Below are 13,739 nucleotides of genomic sequence, written 5' to 3'. Positions count from 1 at the left end.
ATATTTATTGTGTAAGTTTGAATCTAATAACAAATAAGATATCACCGTGGAAAAATAATAGAATTTTTAATTTATTTTTGTGGATATACTTCAAAATCAATCAAAAGTTCATCAACCATTTAGAACTAGTTTTAATTTAAGTTAAATATTCAACTATTTGATTATTTTTCATTATTTGTAGATACTGATGAGATCAATACATGCAAACTTTGTTAAAAGGTTTTATTAATGAATTAGAATATATTCTTATTGTTTAATTATAATTTATAGTCTTTGTCTTTCAGATAAAACCTGAAACAAAAATAGAACACGGAAAAAAAATATTTTTACGATGTAATCCTAATTATGAAATACCAACAGAAGAATGGTATCAAGGAGATGTAGAAATTACCTGCAATTCTGGCAATTTTGAACCAAAACCTGCTTGTCATCCAGGTAATAATCTGATTATTTTGCATAAACTTTAATCCTAATTTGTAGTCACTTTAATTGTTTATGTATTGATAATTTTATACTAGAAAAATTTTATATTTGTTTGTGTGAGACATTTCAAATAAATACTACAACTACAAAAATAACAATATGCTTTCACTATGTGTTTGAATTAATGACTTGTGACAAGTCAGTCAGATTATACCAGCTAACAGTATTACCAAATCTAATTATGAAATTGCTGAACTTTTCATTTTACTTCTTGTAAGTAACCTTTTTATTTGATCACTGGTGTATCTGCTCCTTCTCTGCCAACTAAAATAAAACTATTGAATTGGATATAATTTATCTTCATACTTACAGGTTATGTAATTTACTACTTACCATTAAAACTTTCTATGAAGTAATCTAATAACAACAAAGCATTAATTATAAATAAAACTTACAAACCTTATTGTGCTTTGCACATGGTTTTGAAATCTTTCCAGTACAAAAAATAAAGCAAAAAAGCACTGAAAACATATGAGCATATCGCAATAGATGCTTTCACAATGAGAGCAAGAGAGAATTTATGTGTACAACAAATGGTATTTATACAGTGAGTGTATTTTTTTCAATGAACAGTACATGCACATACAGTTAATTAAAACTAAAAATAATAAAATAATAATTAAAAATCTGGTTTTTACACCAAAACTGAATCTAAAATTAAAAATAAAATCAAAGTTAATTAATTAATTAAAATTTAAATCAAATCATTTGAAACATAATATTTCAGAAAGTGTGGATAAAGTACTTGTTGGTCTTGATTGATTTGGTTATACAGTGGTACCTCGGTATATGTATGCTTTAGAATACGTCCAATTTGGAATACATCCTGTTTGGACGAAACAAATTTTGCTTGGTATACAACTTAATTCAATTATATGTGCCATCTATGAACAAGTAGCATTATCAGTGTACTAGACCAGACTAGACGTTTGCGGTGCATGGTTTATAACTTTGTTAAATTTCTTCTGATTTTAATTTGTAAGTAAAATTTTATTATTTTTATTAATCATGAATTGCAAAAAGGCAAATGAAAAGCAACAGAAAGCTAAAAAAATGACTAGAATCACAATGTAACTGAAAAAAGAGATTGTTGAGAAATATGAAGGTGGCATGCGTGTTCAAGATTTAACTGTTGTATACCTTATTTCGAGAACGATATCGTCATTCGTGAAAAATAAAGACATTATTAAATCTGCTAACGTTGCAAAAGGGGTTAAATCAATTTCTAAACAGAGATCAAAGACATTATATCATATTGAGAAATTGCTTTTGCTTTGGATAACTGAAAAACAGTGTGCTGGTGACAGTGTATCAGAAGCAATTATTTGTGAGAAAGCTAAAGATACATGCTGATCTCATGAAAAATCAAGTAGGAACTAGCCAGGAAAGTGAGATGTTTAAAGCCAGCCATTTTTTTTTACATGAGAATGGATTAATCATTTTTACATTACTTCTTATGTGAAAGGTTGGTTTGGTATATGTCCTATTCAGTATAAGTCCAAACACCAGGAATGGATTAAGGTCATATACCGAGGTTTCACTGTATTTCATGCAGTAGTCAGAGTTGAGTCCTATTTATAGCACTTTTTTGTAAAATGGTGGTTTTGTAAGTATTTTGCATGAAATGCAACTAAAAAGAATTTGTTTTGGGGTTGGAAACAGATTAATCCATTTTATATTGTTTCTTATGAGAAAATTTGTTTTGGTTTCAGAACAGATTGGCTTGAGAACAATTTTTAGGAACAAAATAAGTTTGAAAACTGAGATTTGACTGTACTAACAAATTTAGTTACATTTTTTAAATAATACTGCAGATTCATTGTTGGATAATAACTTGGTTAATTCATTTACAGTTACTATGTAATATGGACTAAAAGTAGATAGTTAAATCATCATTCTGTATTAAAATTAATAATTAGAAATAAATAAATTTACAATATTTTGGAAGAAAAGATTTATTCACAATAGGACTTAAACTTGCAACTACTGTTTATTCTATAGATATATTTTGATTCTTATTATAATTTAGAACTTTGTTTTCATTTTTTTTAACATTGTGTCAATAACTGTCTTATTAAAAATATTTTAGTATTTTATTTATGAAATATTTATAATTTTTCCTCTATTATTTATGATATAATAAATAAAGATAATTATTTTAGCTAAAAGATAAGTGAATTTTAAAAATAGATAAAATTTTAGCTCTGAATAATTTGTTTTTACATTAGCTCGATGTAGGAGCCCACCTCCCATTAATGGAAAAGGAAGACCTTTGGAAAATTATGAAAATGAGCATCGAAGTATTGTTGTATATGTCAATGCATGTTCGAAATCAGACATTATTTTACAGAATAAAACGGCAAGATGCAACTTTGGAAAGTGGCAAGTTCAAGAAGCAAGATGTAGAAATAGTGAGTTTACATAATTTTATATATAAACATTTATTTATTTATTTATTTATTTATTTACAAATACAATAGGAAGTCACTAGACAATTGGTTTCCTTTCCCAATTCAATAAAACGAAAAAAGACCCTTAGAAGAGATAACAAAAGAAAAAATAAACATATAACAAACAAATGCATGAAAAAAATAATAAGATAAAACAAAATTATTTCTAAAATAAACAAATAAATTACAGATCAAAAGATTTTATGTTATAGAGTAGACATTTACATGTATATTTAAAATGTAATAAATCAAAATATAAAAATTGTCAACATAACAAATACCTTGAGAAGAACAGTAGACTAAAAATAATAGAAAGAATTAGCCTAAAAGAAGGGGTAAAAATACAAGATAGATAATGGGCTAAACTTTGAGGAATTGCAGGGAAAGCCAGTTAGAGTGAATAAAACCATTGAAATATTTGTAAAAAAGTAAGCAATCAAAATATTTAATGCAATCAGTTCAGTAAGAGATGGAAGTTCCAATCTAGATCTAGCAACATTAGGATTAGCTGTAAATGGGAGGTTAGCAAATTTGCTTTAAAATAAAAAATATTTTTAATAGAATTGAAGACAAAACTGTCCAAAAAGGATCACCATTTATTTTTTGTGTTCCAAGACTAACACATTTTCGGCGACTGACCATCCTTTGTAGGCTGCTTGTTGCCGGAAAATTACAAAGAGTCCTTTTAAAAAATATATATATTTATAGTTAATAACTTATATACATATATAAACCTAATTACAATATTTCCACTCTTAAGCTATGCTGTTACACCAATATTTAATTGCATTAATATTTTTCATAGAAAACAGTGGAATTGAAAATTATCACTTATAGCAGTTCATATATACTTAATTTTTCCCCACATATTTCTTTTCAAAATTCACTATCCTTATAACTTTTTTGTGTGAGTGCTTAGTGTAACAATAGGAATTTCTTTATTTTCCTACACTTTATACAGTCAAACCTGTCTATAACGGAACCTGTATGTAGCAAAAACCTGTCATTAACAGAAAATTTTTTTTGGTCCCTTGAATTTTTTGCAAATATTAATGTAAATTAACCTGCATATAGCGGAACCTGTCTAATGCAGAAACGAAAAGGAAAATTGGGCCATATAACAGAAAAATCAGTATCTTTAACAAGAAGTAATAAGAAGTTTACAAGCCTAGCATGTATAAATCATAAAAAAGTAAAAAAATACACATACGCAATACAGCATAGCAAAATACGACTACTGTATTAAAATAAATTTATTGGGATTTGAAAGGAAAGTTTTTGTGTATTTTTATTAACAGCTGTTTTTACTTAAATATGTGATGTAATTATAAGTTGTGAAATTTAACATATTATTTCTGATTTGAAATTGTATTCTTTATTTTTTCAAGCTTATTTTAAACTTTCTTGCATCACATTTGGTTTAAATAAAACCAAGTTAAAATGTTTGCAGATAAAATGCACATTGGGCATATTATGCATATTTTTAAGTTTCATAAATTGATATCACTCTATACAAACAGTAAAAAAAAATACTTGTACCATGTATGAGGAAGATGCTTCTAAACTTTGTCAAATGTGGTTTTGAAAGTTTAGTTTGGGAAATTTTGAACCAAAGGACTCAAAATGTATGGGCCCCCAAAAGCTGTTGAAGAGAAATTGCAGGAAGATTGTTTAAGAGAATTGTTAAAGATTAACAAATAAGAACTTGTAAATTTGCAACAAATCTAAGTGTGTCACAGACATGTATTGTTAAAACACTTCATCCATTGATATGGTTGTAAAACATGCTGATGATTGTGTTCTGCATGCAGTTTGTTTTTTTCACTTATGAAAAAAACGAACTGAATTGAGTATAATTTTGTCCAGCAAAGGTAGGCAGATGTAAGGTTTTATTTTATTTTTAGATTGGTTATTCGTTTTTATCTTAGGGAACTTTTTACAGATGAATGAAAAAAGTTAAAATAAAAATATTTGTTATTAACCAAAAATCTGTTTTTGTGGGTGGGGTTTGTTCAGTCAAGTAGCCTATCTAAAGTGTATGATTTCAGAAAATGATGTAATTTGATTTTTGTTTTGATAAATTCAGTAAAAATCAATTTAAACATTCAGTATATTTAATATAAAACTTACAAAAGTTTATACAAGTTTACATTCCATAAGTTAAATTATTTCTGTATTGAAAAAATTTCACTATCATACCCTTGACATTGAGATGTTTTGTTTTTAGTTACAATTGAACTGTAATTATTAATTTATCAAAAATTACAATTTCATTTGATGAATAAAATGTATTTGTAAAAATATATTTTGATACTGTAATAACTCTTTACTGGTAAACTTATTTGTTAAAATGCAGCAAAAAATTTAGAATAAAGTTTCTTATAAATGATCAAAAAATGATTGAGAAAGAAATATACAAAACTTTTTTCAAATCATGAGGCCAGTTATGTGTTTGATGTGCACTTAATAGAATTAGTTACCTAGGATGTCTTGTAATATATGTTATTTGAACAATTTTCAAAAACTGAATTTGTTCATTAATATGAGGTGATGCCATTTATTATTCAAATTTTATTTTCCAAAGTTTGAAGATGATTGCTGTATTTAGGAAACAAACTATCCTCAAAAATTGTTTGAAGTCAAGAGCTTGTTTCAAGAAGTTTTCTGTTGAATGTAATACCTATTGAAATAGGATTTAAAAATTTAATTTTTTATCACTCATTATGTTGAAGAATGCAAATGATTGTTGGCTACCAACAAAGAGAAAAGTAGAATTTCTGTCAACTTTTCTCTTGACAAAAGAGAACATAAATATGTCACTAGTAATGCATGAAGTGTTTCACACTAAACCAGTTCAGTGTCAGTTCTCTTTTCTTTTTTGTTCTCACAAAGTATAAACTGGCATTTATTTTGTCATTTCAGTCTTCTGTATAATTGATGATCTTGTACCTGCATATTTAATACTAATTTTATTGGTGTGTCCAATATTTTTAGACTTGCAAAAAATCAAAATAAACTTTTTGATAAGTTTAATCTTGAATAATGAGTTTTCAAACTCGAAAATATTAAAAATATAATTCTGTCATCTATTAAACTCCAATCTCACCTGTTATAAAGTATTATGGTAAAAGTAATNACATTTATATCGAATAAGAACCGAACTCACATTATTCTATAACAAAAAAAAAAAAAAAAACCGCATGTAACGCTGAACTCAGTGTCTTTGTTTTTGTTATTATAATCACTCATTCCCATTGTCATTACATTCATACTGTAAAGTTTCATTTGATTGCAATATCTCCTTGGTGTATAACTTTTTTGTTAATGGCTGTTTATGTAGGTTTTTATAAGATTAATTAAAATTTCATGTTGAGTCAAAAGTAAATTAGTTATGGGTCAATGCTGAATGCTGCAATGTTGAATTGGTTTTAGCCAAGCTTCAATAAGATAATAAAGATAAACAATATTCTAATATTTTCAGTGATATGACAATATGTAAATATGTAAATGATCCTTGGAAGTATACAATTTATGTAATTATGTAAGTATTATTTAATTTCTGAATTTCCATCAGGAGACTTCAGAGTGGTATTTAAATACAACTGTGACCAGATTGATATGAAAAGTTTTAGTGTTATGTGAAATTGGCACCAGATCCTACAATAAAAGGTGTCAAGTTTATTAAGTATGTATTTTTAATGTTATATTGTTAGTCATTTTAATGAAGAATTGTATTTTATTTTCAAGTTGTTTACCATTAGTTGTCTCCGGCTGGAATTTTAAAAAAGGATAAAAGATTTGAATTGGTCCAAAATTATTTATATCTTTATTATTATTCATAGATAAGATTTATTTTTTGTTTTGTTGAAATTAATTCATCATTCAAAAAAGGACCCAGCTTAAAGAAGAAAGAAAGAACAAGACAAGTTTCTAATCTACATGATTCCATAAAGAAACAGGAATGCATTTCTATAGGTATGGAGAGATGATGAAAGGAGGGAATATCCAAGAAAACAGCATGTGAGTGATTGGATAAAAGAATGGGCAGAAATCGTAGTAACTTCAGAGAAAGCCAAATCAAGAAAAACAGTATTTCTAGTCAGGAATGAAATATGTTGTCTAAAATTAAAAAAAAACTAGTAGATATCATTACAAAAGTAAGACTCAGATTGATCTATATCAGGGGTCCTCAAACTTTTTTTGACTGTCAACTCCTTGAAGGATTTCTTGATCTTTTAGCAACCTTTTTTTTTTCATAATATAGTTAGCCACTCAGCAGAGACTGATGGATATATCCATCAAGGGCAATCGTGTGGCAGTGGTGAAGGACGGATATTTTAGCCAAAAACTACCATGAAAAAAAAATTCACATAAAAAAAGGAATTATCTAACAATAAAAAAAGACTTTTCTTTACTGGACATAACTGTTTACAAAATTTTTTTCTGAAATGGTAATGAGAAAAAGCATGTGGAAAAATACTTTAAAAATTTCCCACGTTTATTTTCCACTACATAGGGATAGCATCATACCTGACTAACCCACTGCTGAAAGGTTAATTAATAATAATAATGATAAATAAATAAATAAATCTGGTGAAGCAATATTGATTCACACATCAGTTTTCATAGGAAAGATCTACTTAGTATGCAAATTTACAACATTCTGAACTATAACCCATTGGACTAAATGAACCATTTTTAATTGAATTCCCTCCAAAATTGCCCAGGGATTGATATTGACCACTTTGGGAATTCCTGATCTAGACTAAAAATGAACCAAAAATATAACTCTCAAAACTAAGAAGTGAAAACTAACACACCAAACACCTTTTCAGTTCCAGAAAAATAGGAATTTAATTAATACAATAAACATTTTTGGCTGTATTAAGTATATGTTCCAATTTGTGAATGTTCACAGGTTTGATTAATGTAATGATAATTATTTCATAGGGTTAAAAGTTCTCCCTTTCTCCAGTTTCATTCAAACTGTGTATAGGGAGTAAATGCTTGCATTGTTATTGAATAGAAGTTGATGGTCAAAGTTTATGGCTAATAATAGCAAAAGTTTGATTTAGAGATGAGGTATGTTGCCTAAATATAGGATTGGCCTATTGATTTTAATCATTGATTCTGCTTAATAAATGATAAATGGAGAATAACCTAAGAACACGTTATTAGCAACTGAAAAGCAAATTCTGAAATGCATGGCATTACTGTAGAAAAAGCTCCGTTTACAAGCACTGCTGTGCAGACATAGTAAGGATTGAATTCTCTTGGAAACCTGTGAACCTGTGATAAAATGATGCTTTCAAGATTGATCCTGAAAGATGTTTGCATTTATTGTTCAGCAATTGTGACATAAGTATGTATTAGGCTAAGGAAAGCACCAGTGAAAGCATTTAATCAGACATAGATAAGATGCTGTAATAAAATGGGTTATTTTTCTTAATCACTCTCACTTAATCTCTTGGTAAACCTTCCATCATATAGCAATGTGCCTGGCTGCACTTTCATCTTTGCTTCAATTTCTACCTAGGATGTTTAGCACATGATAAGTCCAAACAAATTCCATTTCTTGGAATACTAGTATGCTGGATTATTATTAGATAATTTCAGATTATTGGCTACTGTTCAGAGGATGCTGGATTATCAGGTGTCAGGTGACAAACTTCTACTATACAATAAAAACTGTAATTACTTGGGATTCATCCATACTTATAACTATAACTTGAAATGATGGTGATAAGAACAGTTAAGTAAATAAGACTACAATCAACAATAACTTTACTCAAAACTGGATGATTTCCACACAAATTCTCACTAATCTGTCAAAATAGTCCAGCATTTGTCAAAACTAACATCATCTAACCTTTTCAACCTATTTGGAATGTCTTCATCAGGAATTTGGAATACTGGAATGTTCTTTTGATTTTCATTTTGAATCGCATGCATTTTTTAATTTTGCTGTCATGCACACTAAGGAATTCTCTGATGTGGAGCTTGTAATGTGGTGTCAAGACATGTTTGCCATGCTTGTTTTTTCTTCTTTGTTATTAATGCAGCTCCCTTTCTTGTTTGCCTTGAAAATTTCAAGTGCCTCCATATGTCTGATATGCTTCCCTGTATGGATGTTTTTAATATGGAGACTTGTTGAAACAGTGGAATGATCCCTTCCAATGCATAGTAATTCATTCATTCAGTGCTATTTGCATACTGATTTTTGATGTACCATTTTAAACAATAGATAGTTTATAATTAAACTAAGAAATGTGAAAAATTTAAATTATTGTGCTATGAGCAAATAATGCTTAAAATAATTAATATTAAAGCACTGGATAAGACAAATGACAATTGAGTGTTATCAGCAACATATTGAGACTGACATGTCTTTTCATGTTACATTCTTAAAGATGATAATAATTATTACCAAATGCTGATTACAATAAGTGATGATATTATATCATCACTTATTGTAATCAGCATTATCTTATATAAGTGATATCTTATATAATAAGTGATATAAACTTATATCACTTAAGCTGAATACTCACATGAGCAATTTCATACATAATTTGAACACTTTTGGCACTAACATATGTGGTGACCTAGAAAAAATGAGCATCTAAATTGTGCAGTTAGGCATGAATTAGATGCATGAGCTGGATGTACAGTACTTTTTCATTGTGCAAATCAAATGCAGTCAATCAGAAACAAATAAGATGGTTTGACATCATTATTTACAAAATGGCTCAGTGGATGAATACATCAACTGAGAAATTAATAGAAGTTGCAATTTTCCAAAAATATTTGATTAAAGGGTTGAAAGTATATAGATTAAAATCGATATTTTGTTTTCTTTTTCTTTTTTCTATAAAGCAGGTATGTCATTAAGTCATCATGTCATTGTCATCCATCTTTGATTTATTCTCCTTTCTTCTTGCCAGATAGTGTACGAATGAAATGCAAATCACATAATGGATATCAACTGTGCAAATCTTGTGGAAATCATTTGATTATGTGCTTACTTGATATGGTGAAATTGCTTATGTGGCTACCCAGCTTTATTCTAATCAGCATTTGTCATATGGTATTATAATTTTTATATCATTTATTATAATCATCATTTAGCATACTGTATTATAATCTAATTAATTTTTGTATAGGTCTTTGTACTGTCCCAAAACTTGGAAGAGGTGTAATGGGTAAACATGAACGTCGATACTTTACTCAGGTAAGTGAAATTTAATATTTAGTTATTGTTTTTATAAATGTCTGTTTATTGTAATTATTGTGTTATGGTTTTATATTAATAATTTCACATAAAGTAATCTTCCAGCAACAAAGCATTAATCAATATATATAAAACTTGCAAATCTTATTGTATTTTGCATTTAATTGAAAAAACTGTTCCATTACTAATGTTTTTGGTCCATGATTAGTTCCTTCCTCAGATAGAATCCCCTAAAATATCAAATTTCTCTTGTTAGTGTTTTACGTTGGAATGCATATAAGACTCTGATATATTTGAATTCAAATATATCAGAGATTTATATTCATTCCAAGATAGAATGTTAATGACGGAGAGATTCAAATTTTTTTAGGATTTTTTTGTTTTTGAAGTTTAATCTTTTAATTTTTTAAATTATTTTATTTTTAATTATTTATTTAAACAATTTTAGAGACATTAAAATTTTATTCTTGTAGAAAAATATTTTTACTAATTAATACGTATAGTTGTTTGTATAATGAATTAATGCATAAATTTATAAAAACAAAACCAATTATGTACATAATAAAATTAAATTTCAATTATATAAACATGAAGTTCCAGAATGGGAACATAGTTACGCATATTTATTGTGTAAGTTTGAATCTAATAACAAATAAGATATCACCGTGGAAAAATAATAGAATTTTTAATTTATTTTTGTGGATATACTTCAAAATCAATCAAAAGTTCATCAACCATTTAGAACTAGTTTTAATTTAAGTTAAATATTCAACTATTTGATTATTTTTCATTATTTGTAGATACTGATGAGATCAATACATGCAAACTTTGTTAAAAGGTTTTATTAATGAATTAGAATATATTCTTATTGTTTAATTATAATTTATAGTCTTTGTCTTTCAGATAAAACCTGAAACAAAAATAGAACACGGAAAAAAAATATTTTTACGATGTAATCCTAATTATGAAATACCAACAGAAGAATGGTATCAAGGAGATGTAGAAATTACCTGCAATTCTGGCAATTTTGAACCAAAACCTGCTTGTCATCCAGGTAATAATCTGATTATTTTGCATAAACTTTAATCCTAATTTGTAGTCACTTTAATTGTTTATGTATTGATAATTTTATACTAGAAAAATTTTATATTTGTTTGTGTGAGACATTTCAAATAAATACTACAACTACAAAAATAACAATATGCTTTCACTATGTGTTTGAATTAATGACTTGTGACAAGTCAGTCAGATTATACCAGCTAACAGTATTACCAAATCTAATTATGAAATTGCTGAACTTTTCATTTTACTTCTTGTAAGTAACCTTTTTATTTGATCACTGGTGTATCTGCTCCTTCTCTGCCAACTAAAATAAAACTATTGAATTGGATATAATTTATCTTCATACTTACAGGTTATGTAATTTACTACTTACCATTAAAACTTTCTATGAAGTAATCTAATAACAACAAAGCATTAATTATAAATAAAACTTACAAACCTTATTGTGCTTTGCACATGGTTTTGAAATCTTTCCAGTACAAAAAATAAAGCAAAAAAGCACTGAAAACATATGAGCATATCGCAATAGATGCTTTCACAATGAGAGCAAGAGAGAATTTATGTGTACAACAAATGGTATTTATACAGTGAGTGTATTTTTTTCAATGAACAGTACATGCACATACAGTTAATTAAAACTAAAAATAATAAAATAATAATTAAAAATCTGGTTTTTACACCAAAACTGAATCTAAAATTAAAAATAAAATCAAAGTTAATTAATTAATTAAAATTTAAATCAAATCATTTGAAACATAATATTTCAGAAAGTGTGGATAAAGTACTTGTTGGTCTTGATTGATTTGGTTATACAGTGGTACCTCGGTATATGTATGCTTTAGAATACGTCCAATTTGGAATACATCCTGTTTGGACGAAACAAATTTTGCTTGGTATACAACTTAATTCAATTATATGTGCCATCTATGAACAAGTAGCATTGTCAGTGTACTAGACCAGACTAGACGTTTGCGGTGCATGGTTTATAACTTTGTTAAATTTCTTCTGATTTTAATTTGTAAGTAAAATTTTATTATTTTTATTAATCATGAATTGCAAAAAGGCAAATGAAAAGCAACAGAAAGCTAAAAAAATGACTAGAATCACAATGTAACTGAAAAAAGAGATTGTTGAGAAATATGAAGGTGGCATGCGTGTTCAAGATTTAACTGTTGTATACCTTATTTCGAGAACGATATCGTCATTCGTGAAAAATAAAGACATTATTAAATCTGCTAACGTTGCAAAAGGGGTTAAATCAATTTCTAAACAGAGATCAAAGACATTATATCATATTGAGAAATTGCTTTTGCTTTGGATAACTGAAAAACAGTGTGCTGGTGACAGTGTATCAGAAGCAATTATTTGTGAGAAAGCTAAAGATACATGCTGATCTCATGAAAAATCAAGTAGGAACTAGCCAGGAAAGTGAGATGTTTAAAGCCAGCCATTTTTTTTTACATGAGAATGGATTAATCATTTTTACATTACTTCTTATGTGAAAGGTTGGTTTGGTATATGTCCTATTCAGTATAAGTCCAAACACCAGGAATGGATTAAGGTCATATACCGAGGTTTCACTGTATTTCATGCAGTAGTCAGAGTTGAGTCCTATTTATAGCACTTTTTTGTAAAATGGTGGTTTTGTAAGTATTTTGCATGAAATGCAACTAAAAAGAATTTGTTTTGGGGTTGGAAACAGATTAATCCATTTTATATTGTTTCTTATGAGAAAATTTGTTTTGGTTTCAGAACAGATTGGCTTGAGAACAATTTTTAGGAACAAAATAAGTTTGAAAACTGAGATTTGACTGTACTAACAAATTTAGTTACATTTTTTAAATAATACTGCAGATTCATTGTTGGATAATAACTTGGTTAATTCATTTACAGTTACTATGTAATATGGACTAAAAGTAGATAGTTAAATCATCATTCTGTATTAAAATTAATAATTAGAAATAAATAAATTTACAATATTTTGGAAGAAAAGATTTATTCACAATAGGACTTAAACTTGCAACTACTGTTTATTCTATAGATATATTTTGATTCTTATTATAATTTAGAACTTTGTTTTCATTTTTTTTAACATTGTGTCAATAACTGTCTTATTAAAAATATTTTAGTATTTTATTTATGAAATATTTATAATTTTTCCTCTATTATTTATGATATAATAAATAAAGATAATTATTTTAGCTAAAAGATAAGTGAATTTTAAAAATAGATAAAATTTTAGCTCTGAATAATTTGTTTTTACATTAGCTCGATGTAGGAGCCCACCTCCCATTAATGGAAAAGGAAGACCTTTGGAAAATTATGAAAATGAGCATCGAAGTATTGTTGTATATGTCAATGCATGTTCGAAATCAGACATTATTTTACAGAATAAAACGGCAAGATGCAACTTTGGAAAGTGGCAAGTTCAAGAAGCAAGATGTAGAAATAGTGAGTTTACATAATTTTATATATAAACATTTATTTATTTATTTATTTATTTATTTACAAAT

General features: G+C 27.4%; 1 protein-coding gene and 1 long non-coding RNA gene across 2 annotated transcripts in view; both read left to right on the top strand.

The window, feature by feature from the left end:
* The window catches only part of LOC111620884 (sushi, von Willebrand factor type A, EGF and pentraxin domain-containing protein 1-like), a 27,837-nt gene extending 14,098 nt beyond the window's left edge, over positions 1 to 13,739 (top strand). Inside the window, exons 2-4 of the mRNA XM_023362890.1 lie at positions 10,097 to 10,164; positions 11,068 to 11,218; positions 13,495 to 13,739. Coding sequence (XP_023218658.1) covers positions 10,097 to 10,164; positions 11,068 to 11,218; positions 13,495 to 13,691 — 416 coding nt within the window. The 3' untranslated portion in view covers positions 13,692 to 13,739. The remainder of the gene's footprint in view (positions 1 to 10,096; positions 10,165 to 11,067; positions 11,219 to 13,494) is intronic.
* LOC111620885 lies at positions 259 to 2,767 on the top strand. Its single transcript, XR_002755970.1, has 2 exons — positions 259 to 435; positions 2,712 to 2,767. It is a non-coding gene; the product is annotated as an uncharacterized LOC111620885 (long non-coding RNA).

This window comes from Centruroides sculpturatus, unplaced genomic scaffold (assembly GCF_000671375.1).
Source record: "Centruroides sculpturatus isolate CEXI.00-Female unplaced genomic scaffold, Cexi_2.0 scaffold17, whole genome shotgun sequence".
NCBI lineage: Eukaryota > Metazoa > Arthropoda > Arachnida > Scorpiones > Buthidae > Centruroides > Centruroides sculpturatus.
Note: the sequence above shows the minus strand (reverse complement) of the source record. Positions and strands in the feature narration are given on the sequence as shown.